Consider the following 26,571-nt stretch of genomic DNA (forward strand, 5'->3'; position numbering starts at 1 on the left):
GCTGAGGGTGTGGCGGGAGGAGGTGGGGGTCGCTGTGAGCCTGGAGGGGGCTCCCAGGACCCCCCGCGGGCTGGGGCGGGCAGGCCCGGGTCCGGTGGGCATGATGGCCCTGGTGCTGGTGCAGGAGCTCACAGTGGGCAGACGAGGGGTGAGGCCCAGAGCAGGGGCCCCTGGCCAGGGCCCTCGGGGCGGGGGGTGAGGAGCCGTGCTGTGTGAGCAGACGCAGGACAGGTGAGGGGGGCAGGCTCCAGTGGAGGTCGGGCGTCCCCGGCGGGTCCCCACCCTCACTCGGGCAGGGCCCTGAGGCCTCAGCACGGGACTGGCCCCCTTTCCAGCTGGAGCCTGGGGCCGTCAGGTGCTCACACAGGGCCGCGGGGCTGTCCGCCTGAGCATGGCAGGGTCACCTGGGCAGCCATCCGCCTCTGCCTGGGCTCTGTGGGCACAGGCGCCATCTCCTCCACACGGGTGGCACCCGTAGGTGTCCCGAGAGGCTGGGCAGTCACTGGCAGTGGGGAGAGGGCAGGCCCACAGGTTTGGGGTCTAGGAAGCAGGACCCCTGGCCTGAGCCCAGCAGCCAGCTCCCTTTGTCCCCAGTGCTGGGGTTCGGGGTCCTCTGCGGGCGCCCACCCTGCCCCCATGCTGAACCACAGCCACCCTGGGCCACCTCCATGGGCACTGGGGCCTGGGGACAGGCCAGCGCTGGCATCTCTGCTGACAGCCGCTGAGGCCACAGGCCCAGGGTGCCATGTGGACCCCCCACTGCTCTGGGGCCCCCCCACTCGGGGCACAGCAATGTGCCACGTGCAGTCTCACCTCCAGACGTGGGGTGTCTGGACCTCCTGCTCCCTGCGCTGGGGCCCAGAGGACTGCCATGCCCCTTCCCCAAGCCACATCCCTCTGCTACCCACCACGGGTCCCCAGGGGACTCGCTCTCCGTGGTGCTGAGGCCCTGGCCCGCTCTCCTGCCCCTAAGCCAGCAGCGCCAGGGCCCACTGCACCCGCCACCCAGCCCCGGTGCCGGGGGCTTGGGCAGGGGTGCGGATCAGGCCAGGAGGGGTGAAGGGTGCAGGCAAGGCCCCAGGGACCGCAGTGGCGGGGTCCACTGAGGCGAGGTGCTGAGGTGCAGTGATGTGGATCCTGGGGCTTGAGTGATGGGAGCCCTGCCCGGGGTGGGGGGACGATGCGGGGCCCCCTCTGGGAGCGACCCCTGCTGGCCCCGAGGCCTCCCCTCCAGGCCCAGGTGGGCAGCGATGGGCTGCTGGAGGCCACACTGCGAGGCAGCCGGGCTGGAGGAACAGGCGCGGCCAGCAGGTGGCGCTGTGGGACCGCAAGCCTGGCCAGGGGCCCCGCAAGGGCGCGGGGCAACTCCGCGTGGGGAGGGCCCAGCCCTGGTGTTGACAGGTGTGTCCTGCTCCTGGGATCACGACTCTGGAAGGGACAGGCCTCAGAGTAGGGACACAGCCACACTGTAGCCCCCGGGGCCATGAACCGGTCAACTCTGGGGGACCCAGTTCCAGCCAGGGGCCGGCCTTCTCCCTCGCTCACCCAGGATGCACCCGGGAGGGGCCCGGGCAGTACGGCAGAGCGCCCGCCCGTCCACCCCCACACCCTGGCCGCAGCATCCCCTCGGGTCGCCGTGCAGATGCACCCCTGTGCCCTGGGTCTGCAGCCCATCCCCTCTGCTTGCCAGGGTGGTGGCCAAGGACCCTGCTCCAGGAAGCCTCTGCTCGCCTGCCGGACCTCACGCAAAGGGCCTTGGGCCCAGCTCGGGGCTCCTCGCCGCGCCCCCTGGGGGGGACTAGGACCCCAGCTCAGCAGGGCCTGCAGGTCAAGCCCCCAGAGCTGCTCCCAGCACCCACAGTCCTGAACCCAGGAGTGGTCCTTTGGAAACACAGAACCACAGGCAGGTCCTGGGACGGCTTCCAGCCTGCAGGGTACGGCCTCCTACCTGGCCTTCGGCAGGCTGTTGTGTGCCCACTAGGCCAGAAGCTTCTGGAAGTGTGTGTGCGCGCACCTGGCTTTGCTATAAAATGGGCCTTTGGTCTGATGTGCCACAGGATCGAACATTCCGTAGGCCTGCCGGCCCCGACAGGTGGCTCGGGGCACGACCACCGCTGTCTGGGGACACTCGTCGTGACTGGGTGAGGGGGAGCTGCTACCTCGGGTGGAAGGCCAGGCGAGCTGCTCGACGCCCCCAGCCCCCAGGAAGGCCCGGCCCGCCGTGTCTGCGCCAGAGAGCTGTGGGCGGGAGTTCCCGGAGCCTGGGGGCGGGGGGCTGAACGGACACCTGTCCCTGTTCCTGGGCCTCCTTCCCGACGCAGCTAAAGGGGAGGCCCTCTCAGTGTCTGCCCCACACACCGAGGCCCAGCGCAGAGCCTGCCCCCGCAGACACCAGGCCTGGTGGCCGCCCGTGCAATCACCGCCGAACCTGTCGCCCCTGGCTTTCGTCGTGGTCAGAGCTGCCGGAGTCCCAGCTGTTCCCGGAAGCCCCCACGGAGCCCCCTTGGACAGGACCGCCATGCTGACCCTTTGGGCCGCCGGCTGACCCTGTGTCCTGCACGCCCCTCCCCGAGTTGTTACAGGGTCGTGGCGCAGACTCCCTGGGGGGGACGCCCAGCCCCCGGCCCCCAAGTTAGCAGGTCTGGGTCTGAAATCTGCTTGAGACTCGGACACTGGGTGAGACGTTGCAACCTTTTACTGGGGCCTTCTGGTCACACACCCCGACGTCTTCTTGGCGCCTGTCCAGTGCCAGGAACACCGCATTCTCCCACCCACCGCCCGGCCCTCAGTCCTCGGCCCAGCTCCAGCCCTGCTGCCCCGAGAGCTGCGTCTATGGGTGTGCCGCGCCCCCCACCGCCCCGTCCCAGTCAGCAGGGCCCACGGGGGCCTCCGCCAACTCTCCCCCGGGACCCCGGTGCCTCCCCCAGCACCGTCCGAGGGCTCGGCCTCGTGGCGTGTGCTGCGGCCACCGCTGCTGCCCGGCGCTGCCCTCTCCACCACCTCCCGCCTCTAGCGGCTCCTCACACTATGGCCTCGGCCAAGGCTCTGCTATCGCTGGGCTCCCCCTAGGGCCCCAGCATGCGGCTGGGTCCTAGCCCTTTTGGGGCACAGTCCCTTCTGTCCTCCAGACATGTCCCCCTTAACCCAGGAGGGGGGCGCGGCCTCTCGTGTGGCCTGAGGCCGGGGTGGCATGCCGTTCCCTGCAGCCAGCGTCTTGCTTGGGACGCTGCTGCTGCGGGCCGGGGCTCACCCCCCGGGAGCCAGCTGCCCCGATCACCAGACCCTCCCGGACCCTCAACCCATCACCCTTTCCCAGAGCAGCTCCTCCATCGCCGTCCCGCACTCCAGCTGCCGGACCCTGCTCGGCGGGTGCGGCCCCCTCCCACGGGGACAAGCGGTGCCGACTGGACCGCCCACAGGACAGAGCGCAGGCCCTTGCCCAGCCCGCCCCGGCTCAGCCTGTGTGGCTGGCTTCCAGAGGGACAGCAGGTCCTCAGCTGACCCCTGGGAGCGAGAAGTGGGTAACTCTCCAGAGACGTCCGAGCCGAGCTGTGATGAGGGGCCCGGCCTCCGACTGCCCGCCAGGGGCAGGGCTGCGGCAAGGTGGCCTTTTCCAGCTGAGGCCACCCCTGCAGAGCTGGGAGGTGAGGCCCCGGCAGCTGGGGTCCGGCCCTCCCTCCAGTCCCCAGTGCCAGCCCCCACCCTGCTCTTCGCACCCCCTGCCCGTCCACCTCCCTCGCCACCGGCCCTCTGCGCTGCCAGCACCTCCTCGGCCCCCGCGGACAGCAGTGTCCACCCTGGCCCGGCCCCGCGGGCCGGCACGGCTGTGAGGGCTCCCGGGGGAGTTCCGGACGGACCCCCCCACACACCACCCCACTGGTCCCCGGGTCTCCCACCCTCTGTGGGCAACGCCCTCCCTGCTCCTTGCTCCCCACCTGTTCACGCCCCGAGAGTTGGCTCCTGGGGCCCCATCCTCAGCCACGTGCTCTGCTCACAGGCTCACCCTGCCAGCCTTCCCACCCCGACAACCCTGCAGGGCCTGCCCTCTGGCCCTTCCTCCCCTGCTGACCGCTGACCCCTAGGGGCCAGGGCCACGAGAAGGGCAGGCCTGTGGGCGGGGCTAGACAGGCAGGCCTGTGGGCGGGGCTGCGGCCGGTTGTGGGGGCAGGGTGGCCGTAAGAGCCGGGACTGGGGGTCAGGACCAGGTAACACTGGTCTTCGAGTGGTTCTTGGGGTGGGGGACCCCAGGGCGGGGGCACTGGAGCCCCGGGCGGGGTGGGGGCGTGCGGCATAGAGGCCTCGGTCCTGCCGGCAGCGATGCGGGCAGAAGGCTCTGCACTGTGGTTGGGTGGGACCAGGCTTGGGCCTCTGTGGGGACAAGCTGCCATTGAGGCCACCTGCCCCCTCCTGCTCCCCGGACCCCTCAAAGCCCTCATTGTGGCTGGGACCATCCCAGACGCCAGGCTGGCGGCGGCACACCAGGGCCCAGCCTGTCTTGGGGGGGGCTGCTGGGGGTGGGGTACCCAGCGTTTCAGAGGCCCCTCCCCGCAGTCCCAGTGGGTTCCTTGCAGAGAAGTTTCCAGGTGACGTCGCTAGGCCGTTCCGGGGCAGCTAGCGCCAGCTGCCCTCCCTCCAGCCTGGGCGCCTCCTGGCCCTGAGCCATCAAACAGCAGGGCAGAGGGCGGCGCTCGGAGGCCGGAGGCCGAAGGACGCTGAAGGGACGCGGGCGGGAGAGGGTGCCTGACCACGCCGCTCACTCAGCCCTGAAGGCGCAGGGGCTCCCGTGGGGGTGGGGGTGGGGGTGGCAGGCGAGTGCCCCGCAGGCCTGCGGACCAGAGTGGCACCGCCCCGTCCTCGTCGGGGTCACCGCCAGCCTCAGTGCCCTTGCTCCCAACCCAGCAGGTGGCCTACCGCCCATGCTGAGTGGGCACCCTGCAGCGCCGCGCGGGGGGGGGTCCTTCCGCCCCCCCTTCCCGCCACCCGAAACACCTCTCCCCAACCCCTCCTCAGGCTGCGGCGGCGCGCGGAGAAGGGGTTCAGCCCGCGGGCGGGAACGGGGCGCGGCCCTGCCGGGAAGGGGCGGGCCCGGAAACTCCGGCCGGACTTTCCCCGCGGGAGGGGCCGCGCGGGGGGCGGGGCCGGGCTGCTGTTCCGCGCGTCGCGTCCGGTTTGGGGGGGCCGGGGCCTGGAAACCACCTCCCCCCATTCCGGGAGCAGTAGTAACGTGCGACTGATGACGCTGATGGTAAAACCCGTGATTTCAGACGTAGGCGCGGCGCGTGCGCGGTCGGCCACGACCTTCTTGGAAAGCGCTTGGCGACAGGTGGCCGCGGGGGATGCTCACGTTCCCCGTGACCTCATTGCGGGGGCGGAGGGGGGTCGCGAAGGAAAGGCGGTGGGCGGAAGGAGGCCGTGGATGAGAAGCGAGGCTGACGGTGGGGAGCGCGGCGGGCGCCTCCCGGGCCCCTGGTCCCCTCCAGTGCGCGCGCGACGGGCGCAGGCGCGCGTCGCACCAGGGAATGTCTGGCCGTGGGGATCCCTCCCTCCCCACTGGCTGCCCGGGCTTGGCGGACCTGCGGGTCTAGCCCTGGAGGACGCGGCCAGCTCCGCGTGCTCTCGGGCCCCGCGCGAGGGCGTCCAGTGCCTGCGTGGGAGTCTGCCCGTGACTGGGCAGCGTCTGTCCCGGCCGCCCCCTTCCGGCTCGGTTCCCCCAGGCCCTGCCTCTGGGGGAGGCCCCAGCAGGCCTGAGCCCCCACAGCTTCTTCCCCTTGCCCGGGGAAGCGGCCCTGCCAGGCGGGTCCCTGGTCACAGCCCACCCTCCCAAAGGTGCTTGGTGGGGCTTCTGACTGGGCTCTGGGAAGGAGGGAGCCCCTCCTCCTAGTGGGGCTAGGGAGCAGGACCCAAGCGGGGTCTGGAGGGGTGTCGCCCACTTCACACTGCACCCTCTCCCTGGTCCAGCTGGTCTGACCCTCCCACTACCAGCTGGGCACCCCGCTGTACTCTGGAAAGCAGTCGGGGAAGGAACCTCAGACTGCAGGACCTGGGGAGGCGGGCCCGGCCCCCACACCCACCCTTGGTGTGGCCCCGAGGCCCAGCTCACCACCCTTTGCTGCTGGGACGCCAGTGTCAAGTCCACTTGTGGTCCCAGACTGGAAGCAGGGTGCTCCCCAGAGCCTGCCGGAGGTCCCTCATGACCCCCCAAGCCTTTTCCACCCCTCCCCCATGCTCCGGTGCAGCCCTGAGAGCCGGGTGTGGGGCTCGCGTCAGCGCCCCTCCTCCATCCCGGGCCCCCTGGCGGGCCTCGCCCCCTCCCTTCTCGGGCCATCAGCGGGTCCCTCCTTAAGGTGAAGAGAGGCTGCAAGAGCAGAGTGGGGGACACTGGCCTGGGATGCCCCTCCCAGCCTGCTGCCCGAAGTGACCACAGAGCCTGCCTCAGCCGCCAAGCTGAGGACAGTGGCCCTTGTCCGGCCGCCTGGGTGGGGGCTGGGGTACCAGCCACGGGTGTCTCGGCAGAGAATGCCCCGCCCGGGGGGTATTGTCCATTCACCCTCACTATTAATAGCTCCTGGCGCGAGGAACCGCTATAAATAGCCCCCGGCCCCTGACACCCGCGGCCGCCCACATGGGCCGCACACCACCCCACTGGAGCCGCACACACCTGCTCCACTCCGCGGCCAGGCGCGAGGCCTGCACACGCCGCCCAGCTGCCCTCTGCCGAGGCCGTCCCTACACCCCTCAGGGTCCCCCCAGAGCCAGGGCTGGCAGGGGGTGCTGTTCCACCCGCTTATTGGTCACTCCTCAGGGCCACGTGGCCAAGCGGTCTGGAGCCACGTGGCCCTTCCTTCCCTGCTGGGTCTGGCCCAGTCTCCCGGCCCCGAGGAGCAGGCACCCGTGGTCTGCTCCCCTGCGTCCCACTCGGGGAGAGCCTCTCTGACCCCGAGCTTTTTATCTGTGGAGCAGGCAACACGGCATCTACCTGGCTGAGCACCCAGCTCCCTGGGGCAGCTTCCCCAGCCTGCGTGGAGGTAGACCCACCTGGAGGGAGGCCTGGCCCCTGCTGCCCCTCCCGGGAGACCCAGCCTGTGTACACGAGGCCTGGCTCTGCTCTGGGCGCTGCTGGGTCAGGCCCTGAGGGTCTGGACTCAGCACAGCCCCCCCGCCCCCAACTCCCTGACTCTAGCAGACCCCAAGGCTGCTCTGGCCTCCCACCTCCCCCCATGGAGCGGGCACCACCGAATTCCTGTCCCCTGCTGGCTCTGGGGCTGTCATCCCAGGTGGCCCGGCATGGCCCCGTCTCCCGGAGCGCCTCCCCTGCAGGCCCCCGGGGATGGGGGCCTCGCTCACTGTGCCGAGAGAAAAGAAAACAGCACTGTTCACGGAAGAGGCACATCCGCTGGGGGGGGGGGGGGACAGAAGGCCCTTTGTTGGGAAAACAGGAAGCGAGGATTTCCAGGACTCGCTGGGCCACCCGCTGGCCACCCGCCCCGGCTTCCGCAGATTCTCGGCAGCCCCTGCCAGCCGCCAGCTGCGTGTCTGTCCACCCGCGTGTCCAGACGTCCCTCCGACTGCGAGGCCCAGGCCCAGCGTGGGGGCCCTCGTGATGGGGGCCGCCTGGCGTCCGCTCTCCTGCGGGGCCCCGGCCACACAGGCACAGGTGCCCGAGAAGCAGCTGGCGGCAGCCGGCTTCGGGCAGGGGCGGGAGCGTGGCAGGCCGGGCCAGGCCTCTGGGCACCGCCGCCCTGGAGCCACCGTCCTGCTCGGACAGCCTCCGAGAGGGCGCACGTGTGGGTGGGGGCGTCGGGTCACAACCAGGGGCGCCCCGAGGGAGGGCAGGGAAGGGCAGTCCCGGCAGGTGTGGGAGGGGGCATGGGCCATGAGGCTGGTCCCCTCCCAGCCCAAGAGCCAGGTGAGGTCCTGGGCCAGGGACCACGGCCCCGCTGCCCAGGCCAGCAGCCAGCCCATGGCCCATACACTGCTCACTGGCTGGACCCTCCACACGTGGGCAGGTGCACACGTGTGTGGTCACACACACCGGAGCTCACATGCACCAGCAGACACACGTGTGCAGTCACACAGCCCACAGGCGGACATGCGGGCACTAGCCGTCAGCATGGGCACGCGGGCCCCACGTGCCGGGCACCCGCAGCTGCACCCCCACCCCCGTCCCTGACATCTGCCGGTGGGGGGTGGGGGTGGGAGGCGGACAAGGCTCTCTCGGCCCAGCCCCGCCCCCGCTGCGGGCGCTGGCCCTGGCTGGCCTGCGTGGCCACCCTGCCCGGTGCAGCTGCGGAGTGCCACAGAGTGCCAGGCGCCGGGCGGTGCGGGACCAGCACTGTGGTGGGTGACGCGCCCCCCCGCCCAGGGCTCCCCTGACTCCAAGTGGCCCCCACCTGCTGGTGCCACGTTGGGCTCCTGTGGCTCAGAGTCGGCTCCCCTGTGACCTTGGTCCCTTGGGGCGGGTGCAGGATGGCTTAGGGAGGACGTCCAGGGACACTGAGGAAGAAAGGAAGTCAGGTGCACAGGAAGCTGGGCAGGCCCTGGGACCCTGGTCCCTGGCAGGTGCGTTTCACCTGTGTGGACTTCAGCCACTGCCCCTCTGCTTACTGCCCTCCCCTGTCCACACGGCCAGCCGGGTCACTGGGGATGGCCAAGATGGAGTGCTGTCCACGGCGAGCACCACGGTGACCCGCCAGCTGGGCTCTGTCTAGGCCTGGACAGCCACCCCCTGCCCCCTCGCCCCCCGCCCCTCATCCTGGTTCTGCACCCCCCTCGGGCCGGTGGTGGCCCGTGTTTGGGCCTTGTCCAGGATGCTCTGAGGTTTATGTGGTTCTTTCTTTTGTTCAAAGAAAGAAGGGGGGCTCGTTCACGCCGGGGGGTGGGGGTACTGAGGCCTGGAGAGTGACCCCCCCCCCCAAGCCCACGGGCAGCTGGATACCAGTGACTTCCATGGTCCCGACACCTGAACCTATACCATCATGAATGGTCCCGGGTCGCAGAAGACATGCCCTTCACCTGTCCCCTGCTGCCCACCTCGACCTCTGGGGAGTGCTGGGTGCCAGGGAGGCCTGGCGGGGGGAGGGAGGGGCCGCGTGGCTGAGGGACACCGGGTGAGGGCAGGGGCATGGCCACTGCAGGGCGTGGTGGCCCCGGCCTGCCGCGTTGGAGGCCGGCGTCAGGAGCAGAGCGTTGGGAGGGGACGTGGGATTGTAATGGGGACTGTCGGGGGGGGGGTGGCTTCACGCCTGCGGGCTGGGGGCCTGGGGGCTCTGCGCAGAGGGGCTCCCTCTGAGGGGTGCAGGGTGCGGGCTGCTGGGACGAGGGGCGCAGCGGTCGGATCCCGGGTGTGCGTAAAGGTGGCGTCTGCTGAGAGTGGGGTGGGGTGTGAGGAGGCCGGCTCCCAGGTTTGGGTGGGAGGCCGGGGTCAGGGCCTCGGTCTCGGACGCATGGTCTGGCGCTTGCATCGCGGTCTCTGTGTCCGGGCCTCAGCGCGCACAGGGACGCTGACGGCCGCGGCCCCCATGGATGGCTGTGTGTGGTCAGCACAAAGAACAGGGCGCCCAGGGGCCGGCTTCAGGGGTCGCCTCGGGGACGCCTCGGCTGGGGCCCCAAACCAGGCATCTCCATGTGCATCTGTCCATCTGTCCAGCCAGCCAGCCACCTGGGGCGCTACGGACCAACGCGCTCTCCAGAAAGGTTTGTTCAATGGGAATAAATGCACAAACCCACCGGTCTGCCCTCGCTCCCACCCCCTCGTGACCTGACCATGGGCCTGGCGCAGAGCGAGCCCTCAGGAAGAACTGCTGTTGAACTATGAACGATAGAGCCAAGGAATGAATGAATGGGCGCATGAATGAGTGACCGAATGAATGAGTGAACGAGTGAGTGAATGAATGAGTGAACGAGTGAGTGAATGAATGAGTGAACGAGTGAGTGAATGAATGAGTGAACGGACGGACGCGTGAATGAATGAATGGCCCGTGGGGGAGGAGAGAGGTCCCCAAACACGGGCTGCTGTGCAGCTTCCGGAAGCAGGCAGACCGGGGGCCTGGGTGGCGAGGCCGCCTGCCTCCTGCCCGCCGAGGACAAAGCCGCAGCTGTTCCCGCGGTGGCTGGCGCAGCAGCCATCTGATTCAAGTCCTGCCGGGCAGCCGGACCAGCCCGGGCTCGAGGGCCGCGGAGCAGCCCCCAGGACTCCTCTGCCCTGGCCGCGGGGCGGGCCGTGTGCGGGCTGGTTTTCACCCCCTAGACCCCCAGGCCTGGGTGGCCGCCCTGAGGCCCGGGCAGGCCCGTGCAGCGGGAGGTGAGGCGGGAGGGACAGCCCCTGCGTGGGGTGCAGGGGCCAAGCTTCTGCTGCCTACCCAGAGGTAAGCAGGGAGGCTGGGGGACCACCAGGCCAGCCCCTCATCCCTGGAGGGATGCAGGGCGAGGGGAGCCCTTTGAAGGACCTCAGAAGCTTTGAACACTCTGCCTGCCAATCTCTTCCCTAAATGTCACCCTCAGTACTTGCCCTCACGCCCTGACACTCAGAGCAGAGCCCCCCAAAAAGCAGCCACTGCTGGGGCTGGCAAGTGGGCAGATGCCATATGGCTGCGGGGGGGCAGAGACCTTGCCCCCCACCATCTGACACCTGGCTGCCTCTGCACGTAGGTCTTGGGGAAGGAGCCACAGGCCTGGGTAGGTTCCGCTTGTGGGACTGCGCCTCAGGGCTGACAGCGGGGACCTGAGCGATCCTGTGTGGCCAGGGTCACGGCGGTGCCGTCCACAGCAGACAGAGGCGGGAGCGGCTGGAGAAAACGGGCTCCGTCCACACGGAGGGACACCGCAGCTTGAAGGACCACGTCCTGACACCTGCTCCGACGTGCCGGACCTTGGGGACACCAGGCCCAGGGCGAGAAGCCAGTCACAGCAGGACCGCACCGTGGGGTCCGCGTAGACGAGGACCTGGGAGTCAGAGGCACCGAGGCAGGGAGTGGGAGGCGGGCCGGGCAGGGGAGGGTCCGCGTCTGTGGGGACAGAGTCTCGGTGTGGGAGACGATGGGGGTGGTGGCCGCACAACGGCGTGAATGTGCCCAGCGCCACGTAGCTGTGCCCTTAAACGTGGTGGGAAGGCAGGGGTTACGTCACGCTCGTTTCACCACAGTGAGAAGTGAGAGCGGCCGGCGGCTCCGCGTGGCGTTTGCTCCGGCCACAGCACGGCCCGGCCCGGGAGCCGGGAACACGGCCGCCCGCGCGGTCCCAGGGCCCGCCCCCCGCCCGCCCCTCGCGTGTGCGTCAGGAGTGCGCCTTGCACAGTGTCAAGACGACGGGTGACAGTCCGGGTGACGATTTCAAGGTTTCACGTTTCCTTGTTCAGGATGGCGTTAAGGAACAAGTAAATGTCAAGTGGAGAAGTGACCTCAGGAACGCGGAACAGCTGCCTGGTTTAGCTCCCGCGAGCCCCCCTCCCGTCCCCCGGCTCCCGGAGCCGGGGCCCTGCACTGCGAACGCGGCCTCGGGCTCCCCCGTGCTCCTCGGGCCCCCAGGAAGCGGCTCTGGGAAGGGGTCCCCTGGGACGGTGCCGACGGCACGCCCCAGACGCACGGGCGCTGAGGACAGGGAGGCGAGCGGGGGCTGCCGGACCCTGCAGCCACGGACCTGGGGGGCGTGGCCAGCCCTGCGGGGGGCCGGGGGCGGCAGCGCCCCTCGCATCCCTGTCCTTGCTGAGACCACGTGTCGGGTGCTCGCTTCTGCGTGTGCGTTGCATCGAACGATTTGAGTATTAAAATACGTGTTTTTATGAAAAAGACATTCCCTGGGTATATGTTCCCACCACCTTCTGAGGCCCCTGGTCCCACGGATTGCGGGGAGACCAGTGGGTCTCTGGGGGGCCTCGCGAGGGCCCAGAGCTGCGCCCCCTACAGGGGAGCCCCGGGCCGTTGGGATCCGCTGCCTGCCACGTGGGGCCACGAGGCTCCAGCCTCAGGGGGGAAAAGACGGAGCCGCCTCGCAAGCGCCGTTAACGTGGGGTCAGACGCGCCCACTGTCCCCGGGGCCCGTTTCCCACCGCGAGGCACCGTCACAGCTGTTCCTTCCTGCTTCCCGTCTCCACGGCGGCGGCTGGGGCAGCCCGACCCCAACCGGCCCGTCCAGGCTTCCCTGCTGCCGCCCCTCAGCACTGCCCGCCAGGTCCCCAGCCAGGTAGGCGTCCCCCGCACCCGTGGTCTCCTCTGGTCCTGCCACCCCTTGCTCCGCCACTGGCCCACTTCCCTTGCCCGACCTGGCCAGAAGCTGGGGGCTCAGAACTGGGACGGAAGCTCCAGGGGTCCGCTCGGAATCTGCCCCCCGCCTCACAGCCCTGCAGGCCCTCCTGAGGGGCAGTGGCCCTGTGAGGGCAGGGCACACGGAGCAGGCCTGGCCCGGACGGAAGACACTTCCGATCCTGCTGACCTGCAGAGCCACGACTAGGGACCAGGGACGCAGGGGCAGGTGTCTGAGCCGGGGCAGGGTCTTGCTAACAGATAAGGAAGTGCTCTGAGGCCCTGCTGGGGTAGGGCCCTGGCTGTGTGGCTCCAAGGGGGCTCCCCTGTGAGCAGCAGGCCCCATGCAGCTGGCACAGAAGCCTGGGGAGCACAGGTGTGAGGGGATGTGCTGGCGAGGACCCTGAGCTCGGCGTGGCCAGGAACCTCAAGCCGGACGGCGTGGAGTGCCCTGCAGAGCGTGGGCAGCGAGGCCACAGGCGGGCGCGCGCGCGCGTGAACACACACACACACACACACACACACACGGCAGGCATGAGTGAGGCAGGCTTCCTGATGCCTTCCTTCCAAAGAACCAATTTGTCATGCAAATGACCCCTCCTGGGGCCCTGCCAGCCTCCAGCGTAGGTAGGTCGTAGGTCGAGAGCTGCCACCTGTCCAAAGCAGGACTTGGGCCCAAGATTGGACCCCTGCTGGCTTTGCTGGGTCACACAGGCCCCTCTGCAGACCTTGGCCTGGAACTTGACTCCAGCTTAACTCTCATTCCCTGCTCCCAGCCAAACCCCAGTGCCCCTGGCTTCCTGGAACACTGCCGCGCGGGGCGGGGACCGGCCGCCTTCCTCGGCTGCCTCCGTGGCTGTGAGCCAAGAAGGAAGGTGCTCAGCCCTGTGCCCACCCCACCCCACAGGGCCAGGACACAGCCCACCGGCCCTTGAGCCAGCCTGCCCGGCTGTCTGCCCACTGGGCATGTCTGCTTCCCGCCAGCCCCGCCCACCCAGGCCCAGACCGGGGTGCCCAGGAGAGCCAGTGCCCCCAGGCGGGGTCTCTGGCTGGGTCTCCGAGCTCGGGGGCAAGTATGGCCGGGCCTGGGACACTGGCTGAGTGACAGAGGCCAGGGCCGTCCTCTGAGAGAAGCTCTGCCAGGCCAGGGGCCTCGGGGACGCCTGGCCCGGTGGAGCAGGCAAGGAGAACCCAGCGGTGCTCGCACGCTGCGGACCCCGAGCCCGGGCAGGGGCCGCTCTGCTCTGGCCTCCCGCCATCCTCCCTGCTGGCCCCGCGCCACGGCCTAGCCCGTCCCAGGACACGGCGTGCAGTGACACAGGGCGTGTGTCCGCTCAGGGCGCCAGGCCGCCGGACAAGGGCCACTGTGTCCCTAGGTGCCCCGCCCCACGCCCAGCGACCCCCCTCCCCCTCCGGATCCTCCGCAGCCCCGGCCCTGTCCACACGGCCCTGCTCCCGCCCCAGCCCCCCAGGCCAGCACCACCCACCGCCCCTCCACCACACCCCACCCACGTCCCCCCAGCCCACCCCTCCCAGCCTCCCCGCTGTCCCAGCTGGTGCCCCTGCCCATCTGGGTCCCAGGATAAGATTTCCTGCCTCGACGGCCGGCCTGGGCTCTCATGCTCCAAGCACCAGACCAGAGCAGGTGTCTGCAGGGCTGGGCCCCCCCTGCCAGCCACCCCAGGCCAGCTGAGAGGGGTCTGGGAGCAGAGCCCCTGGGCTGCAGGGAGCGGGTCTCCTGTGACGGCGGGGACCCCGAATTGCTGGGCTAGATCTGTGAGGCCCAGGGGGCAGGCGCAGACGCTGGGCGCTGGCCTTCGGGCCAGGGCTGGGCACTCCGCCCAGAGGAGCACCCCGCTGCCCAGTAGTGGTGGCCCGGCCCCCCGCCCGGGGACAGGCCGATCGCAGGCTGCGGGGGCCACCGCCGCCCAGGTGTCCAGTGCAGAGCTGCCCTGGGGGGGGCCACACGCACCCTCTGGGGAGACTGGCTCTCAGGCCTGCAGGACGCGGGCCACGGGTCAGGGCACACAGGTCCACGTGGGGCCACGTGGGGCCACACGGGCCCTTCCAGGTCCTCACCCAGGGCCACACGCACCCTCTGGGGAGACTGGCTCTCAGGTCAAGCAGGACGCGGGCCACGGGTCAGGGCACACAGGTCCACGTGGGGCCACGTGGGGCCACACGGGCCCTTCCAGGTCCTCACCCCGCCAGCCGGCACCCCAGCACACACAGGCTCACACGGTGACCCTCGGACACGCCCCGACGGCGGGCCGGAAAGGGCGAAGAGAGGCACCCGGGTGACCCCGACGGCTCCAGGGACGGTCAGGTGTCATGACGACAGGTACACGGAGCAGGGTGGGGCAGGCGTTGGTCTGGGCCATGTCGTTGATGATGAGTCATCTGACCAGCTGACCATGTAGCTAGGGAACTGGCCCACGCCGGCACCTGGCTAGGGCTGCCCCAGGGGCCACAGGGCCCTGGTGACTCGGGGCCTGCGGGGGCCCCTTCCACATCCCCTGGGCTGACACACTGGGGTGAGCACCCTGCCCGGCTTCGGGGACCCACATGTAGGACGGGGAGGTACTGCTATACCTGGGGGGCCCACAGCCTCTTCCTGCTCCCCACTCCCTCCAGCTGCGAGGCTCCTCCAGGGCCCAAAGGGCCTCAGGCAGGGAAACTGAGGCTGGGCCCTGGAGGAGGATCCGTACACAGGCCAAGAGCACTGCGCAGAACTGGTCAGACCAGGTGGTGTGTGGGGGGCGGGGGGGAACTGGGACCTGGCCAGGAGGCAGGCGCAACAGAGGTTACAACCTGCGTCATGGACAGCACCCTGGGGCACCTGCCCAGCTGTGGGTGGCAGAGCCAGGAGCGGCAGCGGAGCTTTGAAGGCTGGGTGCCCCAGTGGGGGTGGGCAGACATGCGGGCTGCATTCCTGTTCACAGGTCACACAGATGCAGAGATGGGGACTGGGAGGCCAGGTTTGGCCTGGGGCCTGGCCCCTGGAGGGTGCCAACACCCAGAGTCCCCTCCCCCCTCCGCCTGCGGCCCGAGCCCCGCCCCCAGCACGGGCTCCTCCCCGCCCACCTGGCTGTCCCAGCAGGTCTCTGCAATCCCTCTGCCCCAGGGCCGCCCCCTCCTTGACCTAAACCCTCCTCAAGAAAGACACAGACTTCAGTCCTGGTGGTTCCTTAGACAGGGCGTGGCACAGGGCTGGCCTGGAGGAACCGCCCCCCCCCCGACCCCCACCCAGCCTCTGGCCCGGCCGGAGCCCACCCACACGAGATCCCGTTCTCTCCTTCCCCCGGTCCCTTTCCTGGTGGCCCCAATCCTGGGCTTTCTAGCCTGTGAGCTGGACATTACTGCCCGACTCAGGCTGGCAGCCGGAGCCCGGCCAGCCGCCTTGCGGTCCCGAGGCTCAGTTTCCCCACTTGTACATGAGGATCACAGCAGGCCTGCGCGGCCCACCTCTGCCTTCAGATCCCTGCGTGGACAGGGGCGGTGGCAGGTCCCGGGCGTGGGGGCAGGCTGTGTCCGCCCCTGGCCCTCTGCTCCCCAGGTCGCGAGCCCGGCAGTGGGCGGGACGGCCTCCTGCGGCTGGGACCCAGGATCTGGAAGGACAACCCCCAGCCCGGACCTCGTCTGGCAGCGGCCCCCAGGCTGCCGCGCTCGATCACACAGCCCCGTGTGTGCCCAGCCTGCCCTGCCCCGCAGAACCACGCGCCAGGGGAAGAGGCAGTGCCCGGCTGGCCCGAGGGGCACAGGGAGCAGCGCGGGCCAGTGCCGGGAGAGCAGGCTGTGGGCAGAGGGGCTGCGGTGCTGGAAGGTCCGTGCCGCCCAGACCTTCCCCCTGAAGTCCTGGGGGCAGGCGGAACTCCCCAGGACCTTTTCGCAGCTGAGAGAGCTAAGGCCCAGCTGCCCGCCTTTCCTCTACGGGCTCCCGCCGGCACGAGGGAGGGGTGCAGACGGCCCCCAGGGCACTGGAAGTGGCAGGGCCCGCGGGCTGGGAGTACCGGGCAGAGCAGGATGGGTGCCAGTGTCAGCGCAGGCGGTGGGGGACCCCGAGAGCTCTGCTGTCCCGTTGCCCGTCCACGGGGCCGCCTCGGCCCCAGGTCCCAGGGCAGACTCCGGGGCTAGGTAGACCCACACTGGCGCGGGCATGCCCTAGAAACCACACGCCCCGATCCCTGCCATCCATGCTGGGGGCTGACTCAGGCCCAGCGGGAGACCCTGGGCCCAGCCTCACAAGTGTCCCAGCTGTTGACTCAGTAGAGACGAGAGTGTCTGAGCCCAACATCCCACCGCAGCTCACCCTGGGCCTCCATCCTGAGCCCGCCCGGTCCCCAAGAAGAGGGGCGGCTGGCCCAGCAACTGTGCGCCCACACCCAGGCCGGGGGGACCCTCTCTGAGACCGTGTTGGAGGAAACTGCCCCCAGGAACCAGGGCCCAGGCGGCAGGAAGGAGGCCTGTGTTCGGCTCCAGGGCCTGGGCCCGCGGGACCCCAACACTCCCGAGAGGTCAGTGCGTTGGGAGTGGAGGGGTGAAGAGCAGCGGGAAGCGGCAGGGAGTCCGGACGGGCCGGGCTGGTGGCTGGGGTGGGGCCCTCTTAGCCCTGCGGGAGCCTGGCTAGGGAGCACGAGACAGAGCTGTCCCCTCTTCCATTCCCCTGTGGCGACTTGGGGGCTCTACCCGCAGCCCCACCAGGCCAGGAATGCACCCACCCTGTGAGCCTGCCGACGTGGGGGGGTCCAAGGACCCGCCCTGGGCACGATCTACCCCAGCCTCCTCCCCCTGGGGTGCGGCTCTGCCCTGGCCTGGCCCACGCCCTCCACTGCTGTCCTCTGCCCTGGTTGCTGACCCTTGGTTCTTGCCCTGTGATGGCCGTGCCCACCTCCACGCCCAGCCTGGCCTCTTTGCCCAGCTCCTTGCCCCGAGAGGACCTGGTCCCGGGTCCTGGTGTGGGCACTTGTGCCTGTCCCCAATTGCCCTATGTGGGGAGTGGGTGGGGTGGGGCCTTGGCTCCCCATCTGGACAGTGGACAGGTGGGCCAGGCCCTGTGTCTCCAGCCCTTGGCCACACCCAGGTACAGGTTGCTGCAGGAGGGGCCCGGCGCTCAGCCATAGGCTTCCCTATGGCCCCGCCTGGCTAGGGGGAGAGGCGAGGAGGTACCGGGGAGTGCACCCAAGCAAGGGGTGGCAACATGAGTGTGCCCGCCATGGTGCCCACTGCGCATGTCTGCTCACCACCTGCCCAGTCCTCACGGGCCAGCTGGCTGCCTGTGCATACACCTGAGTGCTCACCTGCGCACAGGTGAGCACACAGGTGTGCCGTGCCCGGGCCCTGACCCAGGCTAACCAGCCACTGGGGAGCTCCAGACCAGACTGCGCCTCTCCCAGCTCCCGGCACCTGGGCTCTCACGGCGCTGCCGCCTCCTACAGGAAGCCCTTCAGGAGGCATCACGGCCCTGCTTGAGGGGCCGCCCAGAGTGAGCATGGAGCGCTCCGGGATGAGCTGGGCAAGAGCTGGGGGCATCTCCGCCTCAGAGGCCCACTCAGTTTCTGGGCTGGGCTAGCCTGGGCCTTCGTTCCCCATACCACCCACCACCCCCTGCACCCCACTCCCCCACAATCACTTCCTCGGAATAGGGAAGTGGCCTTGAGGTTGGAAACTAGCCTGGCCACTCCTGAACCCATGCTCTGCGCAGGCCACCTCGTGCCCCGAGGTCGAGCCGCCTGAGGGAACCCCGGGCGGAGGTGGGACAGGACCCCTAATCCGAGCTTCGGTGGGCCCCTGGATTCCCCCAGTCCTTGCCGGAGCCCAGACGCGGGGGGCTGGGCCAGACACCAGCAGCAGGAGCCCATCCGCCATGTGGCCGCCAGCCTCCCGCCTCCCTCCCTGCAGGCCTGGCCTGTGGCCCCTGAATACTGACACCCCTGTGGACACTGCTCCCAGGGCCGGGGTCCCTGGAGGCCCCCGCCTCGCTCCGCCCTGCTGCATCCCGAGACCCTGTGTCCAGACTGGCACTGGGGACAGTCCCAGGAGCCAGGCCTGAGGCCTTCAGGCAGAAGCCACGGCGAGCAGTCTGGGGTGCAACGCGGCTGCAGGGGGGCTTGGCCTCCTGGGGCTTGTCCTCAGACCCGCCCCATGCGCGGCCGGGCTCCATGTCCGGGCTGGGCCCGCCAGCATCTGTCCCCTGCCCACAGGCCTAGGTCCACGCCCAGCATACGTGGAGAGGAGGGAGACAGCTTGGCAGGGTCCGGGGAGGCTCACGCCCCAGCGCGTGCCTCTGGGGGTGGGGCGCACCTGCACACAGGCCTCGACGTGGTCTCAGCCTTTCCCCACCAGCGGAACTTGGGGTCACATCGGACTTTCCTTGGCACTGCTAACACCCCACCCCATGCCCAGTGGGGATTCTCTGCCACTCCCCAGCTCTCTGTTTCTGAAAAGTCGAGGGAGGGGACCCGCAGGGGCTTGCGGGCTCCGAGCCGCGTGGGTGCTGCTGGGGCCGGAGGGCGGGACCTGAAGCCGCGTTTGTCCTGCTGCTCCTCACCTAGCCCAACCCGCTCGGGGCCCATGCCCGGGCGGCGACAAGCTCCTGTCTGCCTGGCTGGGCCAGCTGCCGCCCACGGGCTTGTCCTTTCCCTGAGGCCGACGCCCCGCAGGCCACCAACCTCCCCGTGAGGTGGCCCGAAAGCAGTGTCCACTGAGGGGAGGGGCGGGCACCGCACGTGCCGAGCTCGGGCCACTGTGCAGCAGGTGCCGGCTGAAGGCCGCCCCCAAGCCAGCCCCTGCACCTCGAGGGCTGCTGAGCCCCGCCTTCGTCACCCTGTCCCAGGGAGTCCCCTGGACCCTATTGATGGAATCTGGGACTTGTGCCCACAACAGCCAGAGCCCCCGTAGCTGCACATATGAGGCTCCTGCTGTGTACTGGGAGAAGCGCCTCCGACATCTCAGGGGGCAGCCCCCTCCCGGCCCTGCACAGAGGTGACTGGAGCCCCCTGGATGGGAGACACAGGCAGGGAAAGGTGGGGACAGGGTGCCCCCATGTTTCTGGCGTGGGTCGGTGGCAGAGGGGGCCCGGCTCGGACCCCTCGGGCTAAGCCAGGGGTCGGTCCCAAGGGAGGGCAAGACAGGTTGCTGCAGGGGGCAGAAGCAGGGAGGGGGCCCGGTCGAGGCGTGAAGCCCCAGAAAGGTGGCCGGGAGCTGGTCCGGTGCAGATGGCATGCCCACCGCCCTGCGGCCTGGCCCTCTCCCAGGTCAGAGTTCACACAGGCACCGCTGGCGCCCACTGGCTCCCCGCGCCCCAGCCCAGGCCCTGGGGAACATTGCAAAACCTGGCCTGGCCCTGCTGGCTCCCCTCCCGGTGGGTGAGAGGCTGCGAGCGAAGGCCAGAGGGCAGGGCCTTCTTCACCCCCCTCCTCGGAGCTCCCAGAGCCCAGTGTGGGGTCTTCGCAAGGCTGGGCTCTGTCCGGGAGCTGTCCAGCCAGGATAAGTGGGCTGGGGTGGGGTCAGGCCCCAGTGGGCTGGGGCTTCCTGCAGTGGCGGTGGAGGGCAGAGGTGACGGCTGTGGCCCTGATGGCCCTGGGCAGCCCTGGAGGACTGCAGGCAGGACTGTGGCGTGCCGTCGCTGGGAGCTGGGAGGACCCGTGGGGCAGCCAGGGGTGCCGGAGGACGGGTGGGCGGGCCAGGGAGGTTCGGGGGTGGGAGAGAACCTTGGCGATGGATGGGCCAGGCGGGGGGTCCCCAGGCATGGCCTGAATCAAAGGGCGGGGGGAGCAAGCCTGTGGGGTGTGCAGGGACAGCTGGGCAGCAAGGCCGGTTGCGGGAGCCTTGGTCGTTGGCATTGGGACTGAGCGGACAGGGGGATGAGGGCCAGGACAGGCCCGAAGCGCCTGGAGTGGGGTGGGCAGAGCCCTAGGAAGCCAGGGTCCTGAGGCATGGGGAGCAGGGTCCCCTGAGCATGCACTGCTCCCCCCGGCCCCAGCCCAACTCAGCGGGTGTGTTTGTGTGTGATTGTCTGTGTGGGGTGTGTGTACCTGTGCGTATATGTGTGTGACAGTCTGTGTCTGTGCAAGTGTGTTCATACATGTGTGTCACTAAGGGACTCGGAGTGTGAGGGGCCCAGGCCACCTTCTGTTCCACCCTCCTCTTCCACCTTAATCCGGGGAGGCCAACCCAGCTCGTCACCATGGCAACAGTGTGGCTCTTTTGGCCGGCAGGACAGGGTGACCTGATGGGACTGGCTGTTTCTGGGGCGAGGGGCAGGAGCCAGCGTGCTCACCCCCCTTGGGAAACACCTGCCTTGAGATGGCAGGAATTTGATGTGGCGCCACCCCACGCTGGCCGGGGGAGGCTGGGAGGACATGGGACAGAGCCTGGCCCTCTTCGGGCTGCTGCAGCGGCAGCGTGAGGACCTGGCACCACAAGCCCAGCGGGGCCCTCCTCCTTGTGGCCCTCCCCGCTGTCTGCAGGAGTGGCCCCATCACCGCTGCCTCAGAGTCGCTGACCGGGCCGGCCCGTGAGGCCCAGGGCTATTTTTAAGGCCCACCGGATGGGCCTTCCAGGAACCAGGAAAAAACAGGCGATCGGCATCCTGTGCAGCCAGAGCCATGGCTGGGTGTGTGGGGGGCTCAGACCGGCAAGGAAGGGGCGGTCTGGGGTCACTGACCAGGGGCCATGCCCGGGCAAACGAGTGAAAGGCCCCCGGGTCTCAGATGTGGCCTTGCCCCCCATGCAAGGAGGTAGGGGCTCCACAGCTGGCAGACCCCTCAGAGCCTGGGTGGTGCCTATCTGCAGGGTAGGAGTAAGTGAGGTGGGCATCACCACGGGCAGGGTCATCTGGGACAGCAGGGCCCCCTCATGCCAGGGTGGACACAGGACCTGAAGGAGGCCCCCACGGCAGCCCAGTGGCGGGGGGTCCATTCTAACCCCTCATTGAACTCAGTCTGTGCAGGGTGCATGCATACATGCACACGCACACACACACACGCAGAGGCTTGTACAACAGCTTGTGTACAACACGCACACATGCGAGTGTTGGGGAGGGATGAAGGCTCTAGGAAAACCCCTAGGCGCATGAGAGGCTGTGTCCCGCTCTGTCCCCCACTCCCAAACCAGGCCAGTCTCTCCCGGAGGCCTCCGCAGGGGCCGGGCCCGAGGGGCAGCAGAGGTGGGACACACTGCCGCCTCCAGGAGTGCTTGGGCAGACTCAAGGTCCTCATCAAGCTGGTGGGGTGCAATAGGTACTGGCTGACTCCCAACACCAGGGACCCGATGGACACACCAGCCAGGACATCCATGACGACTGGCCTAGATGTTCACATGCTGGGCTGGGGGCCCAGTGGGGAGGCTGCCAGGACCTTGCCCCTCATGGCTGAGTGGGACAATCCTCCCTCACAAGACTGCCAGAGGGGGGGCTCTGGCATCTGATCCTGTGGGGCACCCTGCACTGGCCTGGGGCACCCTGCACAGTTGCCTGGCCAGCCCCACCCCACCTCAGCAGGCCCACAGTAGGAGGGAATCGGACAGCCCTAGGAAGGCTATGCCAGCGGTGGGTCCACTTTCTATCCTAAGACAGTGATAATGGCAGAGAGTGGTGTGACTTGGGGGAGGGTGGGCCAGCGTGGGCCTGCTTGGGGGTCAGCCCAGGGGCAGCTGAGAGTACCTGCCATGCCACAAGGACCAGTACTTTGGCCTCTTGGCTCTCCCAAACCTCTGCCCTCTCTGGGACGGGTATGGCAGGCAGTGGACATCCGGGGTTTAGCCACTGCGGCTGGCAGGGGACGCTTCACACCCTGGAGACCAGAGTGCCTCAGGCCCGTGACCTTGGCTGGTAAGTCCTGCTGTTAGATCATGCCACACAGGACTATGCAGTACAGGAGGCGAAGGGCAGGGTGAGGCCCAGACCAGGGTCGTATGGACCTTGGCTGGCTCGGGCCACAACTGCATTGGTCAAGGTGGGCTCCTTGACAGAGGTGGTCAGCAGCTGGGCTTGGAGGGCAGCGGGCGGGTGAGAGCAGGGGAGGGCGCTCCAGGCACGGGGACAACAGGCAAAGGTTTCCGGAGCGAGAAGCGTGGTCAAGATGGGCCTCGGAATGCGGCTTGACCTCAAGCCCGAATCAGAACCGCGTCCCAGGCAGGCCTGGGGCGCTGCCGCTGAGCAGCACCCGGAGGGCGCTGCGCTGACTCCGCGCGCGGGGCAAGCTGCGGGCGGGGGTGTACGGACTGCCAAGACGCACATGCACACGCACGGCGACGGGGGCGCCACCCGGACCCCGCCTCTCCTCAGGACCCCGCGCTCGCGGACTGCGAGTTCCAGTCGCCAGCTCGCGGCCGGGCGCAGCGAGACGCGCGTGTCGCCGTTGACCTTCCCAACGCGACCGGGGCGGGGCGAGGAATCCTCGTTCCGCCCACACGCCGCCATTGGCTGGGGCTCCGGTGCCCTTTGAAAATCCCGGCCGCCATTGGCTCCCGCGGCCCCTCCCCACGCGCCTCGGCCGCCAGCCGCGGCGGAGCTGCGCGTGCGCGGTCCGTGTGCGAGTGCGGAGCCAGGGACGCGCCACGCCGTGCACCTCCGCGGCCGACTACGGCGAGCTAGTCCCCGGCGGCTCGCCGCAGCCTTCCGGCTGCCGGCCCCGGCCGAGCCCGGGAGGCGGCGCCCCGTCTCGCCCCGCCGTCCCTCGGCTGCTTCGCGGATTCTCGCGCGCGACCCCGACGGGCGGCCGCCGGCGGAAGGGGGCGGGGTCTCTGTCGCCCCGCCCCCGCGGATGGATACGGGCGTCTGCGGCCCAAAACCCCGGGGCGAGGCGGCCCGGGCGTGTGAGCCGTTCGGCCTGCTGTGCGTCCACGGCGTCCACGCGGGCTCGGCCGGGGCTGGTGCGACGCGCGACGGCCTCGTCCGCGCGTGTCTCGGTACTGTGAGGGCCGGTGCTCCCGCAGCGCCCGCCCACCCGCGCCCTCCCGCCGACCAGGACTCGGGGCTCCGCGCGGCCCGAGGAGGCCACCCTCCCGCGACCGCGGCCGCGCGGGGAGCCGAACCCGGCGAGAGGCGGCGCAGAGCCCGGAGGCCTCGGGCCCGCGTCCCGCCGCCGCCCGCGATGCTGCTTTCCAAGTTCAGCTCTCTGGCGCACCTCTGCGGGCCGGGCACCGTGGATCACGTCCCGGTGAAGATCCTGCAGCCGGGTACGCGCGGGGTCGGTGGTCTGCGGGACCGGGGACGCCGGGGGCTGGGGCGCACGGGGCCGCGCTAACCTCGCCCGCGCGGTCTCCACAGCCAAGGCGGACAGGGAGAGCTTCGAGAAGGTGTATCAAGTGGGCGCTGTTTTGGGCAGCGGCGGCTTCGGCACGGTCTACGCGGGCAGCCGCATCGCTGACGGGCTCCCGGTGAGTCAGGCCGGCGGACGGACGCGGGCTTCTCCCCCAGCGCGCGCGAGGTCGCAGCTGACCGGGTCTGACCCCTGTGTACCCCCCAGGTGGCCGTGAAACACGTGGTGAAGGAGCGGGTCACCGAGTGGGGCAGCATCGTAAGTGCGGGGCCGGGCGGGCGGGCGGGCGTCGGCGGAGCGCGGGCCGCGACTGTGGGCGCTGACCCCCGTGTCCCGCAGGGCGGCGCGGCCGTGCCCCTCGAGGTGGTGCTGCTGCGCAAGGTGGGCGCGGCGGGCGGCGCGCGCGGCGTCATCCGCCTGCTGGACTGGTTCGAGCGGCCCGACGGCTTCCTGCTGGTGCTCGAGCGGCCGGAGCCGGCCCAGGACCTCTTCGACTTCATCACGGAGCGCGGCGCGCTCGACGAGCCCCTGGCGCGCCGCTTCTTCGCGCAGGTGCTGGCCGCCGTGCGCCACTGCCACGCCTGCGGGGTGGTACACCGCGACATCAAGGACGAGAACCTGCTGGTGGACCTGCGCTCGGGCGAGCTCAAGCTCATCGACTTCGGCTCGGGCGCGCTGCTCAAGGACACGGTGTACACGGACTTCGACGGTGAGCGCGGGCGGGCGGGCGGGCGTGTTCGTGGCCGGTAACGCCCGCAGGGTGGGGAGGGGCGGCTGGTGACTGTTGAGGCCGCGCGCTGCCTCGGGCACGCTCGAGTGGGCACCGGGCAGAGGATCCCGAGCGGGTTCGTGGTGGGTGGGGGCGAGGGGTGGGCTCGAGACCGCCCCCTCTGGCTGTGTTGGGGTGCGCCCGAGGGCGGGGGCTTCGCGGGGTCTGCTCGCGGAGTGCCGGGACCCCGGTGTCGTCCCAGCGGGTGCTGATCGGGCCTCCCCCTGCGTGGGAGCGGGCGCAGGCAGAAATCCCCGCATTGCGGAGCGTGGGGAAGCCCGCCCGCCCGCCGCTCCGCTCCTCTCCCCCCGCTCCCCCCCCGCCCCGCTCGAATCCTCATCTCACATCTGTTTGTTGTGAAACCCGAGCCGGCGCCCATGTGACTGGCTCCGCCCCCAGCCGCGCCAGCCCTGGGGAGGCCACGCCCTTGGGGTTTTTCCAGGGTAATGACGAGCGGATTTCAAGGCTGGCTCCTCCTCCTGGCGCAGGCCCTGGAGTCGGTTAGCTGCGAGCTCAGGGTCTTGTTTGTGTTTGTGTTTGGTGCCAGCGCCCTGTGGTGCTGGCGCCTGGGGTGTGCCTCCTAACGCCCCGGTGTTCCCCAGGCACCCGGGTGTATAGCCCGCCGGAGTGGATCCGCTGTCACCGCTACCACGGGCGGTCGGCCACCGTGTGGTCTCTGGGCGTGCTGCTCTATGACATGGTGTGCGGGGACATCCCCTTTGAGCAGGACGAGGAGATTCTACGCGGCTGCCTTTTCTTCCGGAGGAGGGTTTCCCCAGGTGTGTGGGGGACCTGGGCGGGGCCTGTGCAGGGTGACGGGGTCCAAGGGCCGCCCGCTCCTGACGCCTCGTCCTCCCCTGCAGAGTGCCAGCAGCTCATTCAGTGGTGTCTCTCTCTGCGGCCGTCAGAGCGGCCCTCTCTGGACCAGATCTCCACTCATCCCTGGATGCTGGGGGCAGATGGGGTCACCCCACAGAGCTGTGACCTACGGCTGTGCACCCTGGACACGGATGATGGGGCCAGCACCACCTCCAGCAGCGAAAGCTTGTGAGGAGGGACCTGCACCTGGCTTCTGGGAGCCAGAGGGACCACCTGCCCCAGCCTAGCCCTTTGCAGGGCCATCTTGCCGGGGCGTCTGCTCCTTGAGAGAGCAGTGACCTCTTATCCCTGGTGACCTTTGCCACCGGGCCAGTTTCCTTTGCTTTGAGTGCCTTTTCGAACGCTGCTCTCACGGGACTTGGTTTTCTCAAGCTCTGTCTGTCCAAAGACCTCTGGTCCAAGCAAGGTCTCGTCTGGCCTGGGCGGGTGCTTGACCCTGAGACTGTCCTTGTCCTGTGCTTCCGGGAGGTGGCCCTGCCGGCCCCCAGCGCCTCCCCATCTGACCCGGTGGGACCAGGAGCACTTCCGTGTCCTGTGGCCTCCACTCACCAGGGCACAGGGCTCTCGTGCCCACCCCCCGCCCCACCCTCGTCCCTCGGTGTTCGTCGGGCATGTCTGTGCACAAGCAATGCAACGTCCAGGCCTCTGCCGCCCACGCTCGCTGCGCCTGCGTGCGCGCGCGCCGTCTATTTATGGTGTGACCCCCGCGGAGGGCTATTTATTGTTTAATTTATTTGTTGAGGTCCTTCCCGGCAGCCCTGCCTCCCCCAGGCCCCCCGGGTGTGGGGAGCGGGAGGCTGTGTGTGGACCCCGGCCCCGCCCCGTCTGTGTCTGTGGAGGATGGACTTGTACAGGGGCTAACTTAAGGGGAGTGGGTGACGGCCACTTTGGGGGTCTGCGCCCCGGGGGCTGGGTTTTAAATTATTGATCTTGTACAGTCTGCTTGTTGGCTCTGGGGGGTGGGGCGAAGTCTCGAGCCTTTAATTTATTCCAGGGGCCGCGTGTCTGTGGCCCCGGTGCGCGGGCGTAGGGGGCGGGGCTTCTCAGTTCAGGAGCGAGATGTCTGAGATCATATTTTTTTATACAGGTATTTCAATTAAATTGTTTTGTATATAATAGATAACCTGTGTTTATTGGGCTCGGGGCTCTGGGGTGTGGGAAAGTTACGGGATGAGGGGCCCGCGGTCTGTGGGTGAGGACCTCCCCATTCCTGCGAGGTGCTGGCAGCGTGGCGGGGCGCCTCCCCTCCCCCCAGGCCGGAAAGGCCAGCTTCGGCTTTTGGTGTCCTTGCCACTGCCTTCTTGACCCTTTCACAGCTGAGGGAGTAGGCAGGCTGTGCCTCGGGGCCTCTGGGCGAGGTGGGGAGCCAGGTCCTGGGGAGCGTCGCTGTCACCACTGGGCTGGAGGCCATGTCTGGTGGCTCCCA

General features: G+C 69.3%; 1 protein-coding gene across 1 annotated transcript; it reads left to right on the forward strand.

The window, feature by feature from the left end:
- Positions 1-23,027: 23,027 nt before the first annotated feature.
- Positions 23,028-26,263, forward strand: PIM3 (Pim-3 proto-oncogene, serine/threonine kinase). The gene is made up of 6 exons (XM_036237750.1): positions 23,028-23,414; positions 23,506-23,615; positions 23,705-23,755; positions 23,837-24,206; positions 24,869-25,045; positions 25,130-26,263. The coding sequence occupies exons 1-6, from the start codon at positions 23,330-23,332 to the stop codon at positions 25,315-25,317; spliced, it is 981 nt and encodes a 326-aa protein (XP_036093643.1). The 5' UTR covers positions 23,028-23,329; the 3' UTR covers positions 25,318-26,263.
- Positions 26,264-26,571: the final 308 nt, after the last annotated feature.

Source organism: Rousettus aegyptiacus, unplaced genomic scaffold (genome assembly GCF_014176215.1).
Source record: "Rousettus aegyptiacus isolate mRouAeg1 unplaced genomic scaffold, mRouAeg1.p scaffold_m13_p_2, whole genome shotgun sequence".
Lineage (NCBI taxonomy): Eukaryota > Metazoa > Chordata > Mammalia > Chiroptera > Pteropodidae > Rousettus > Rousettus aegyptiacus.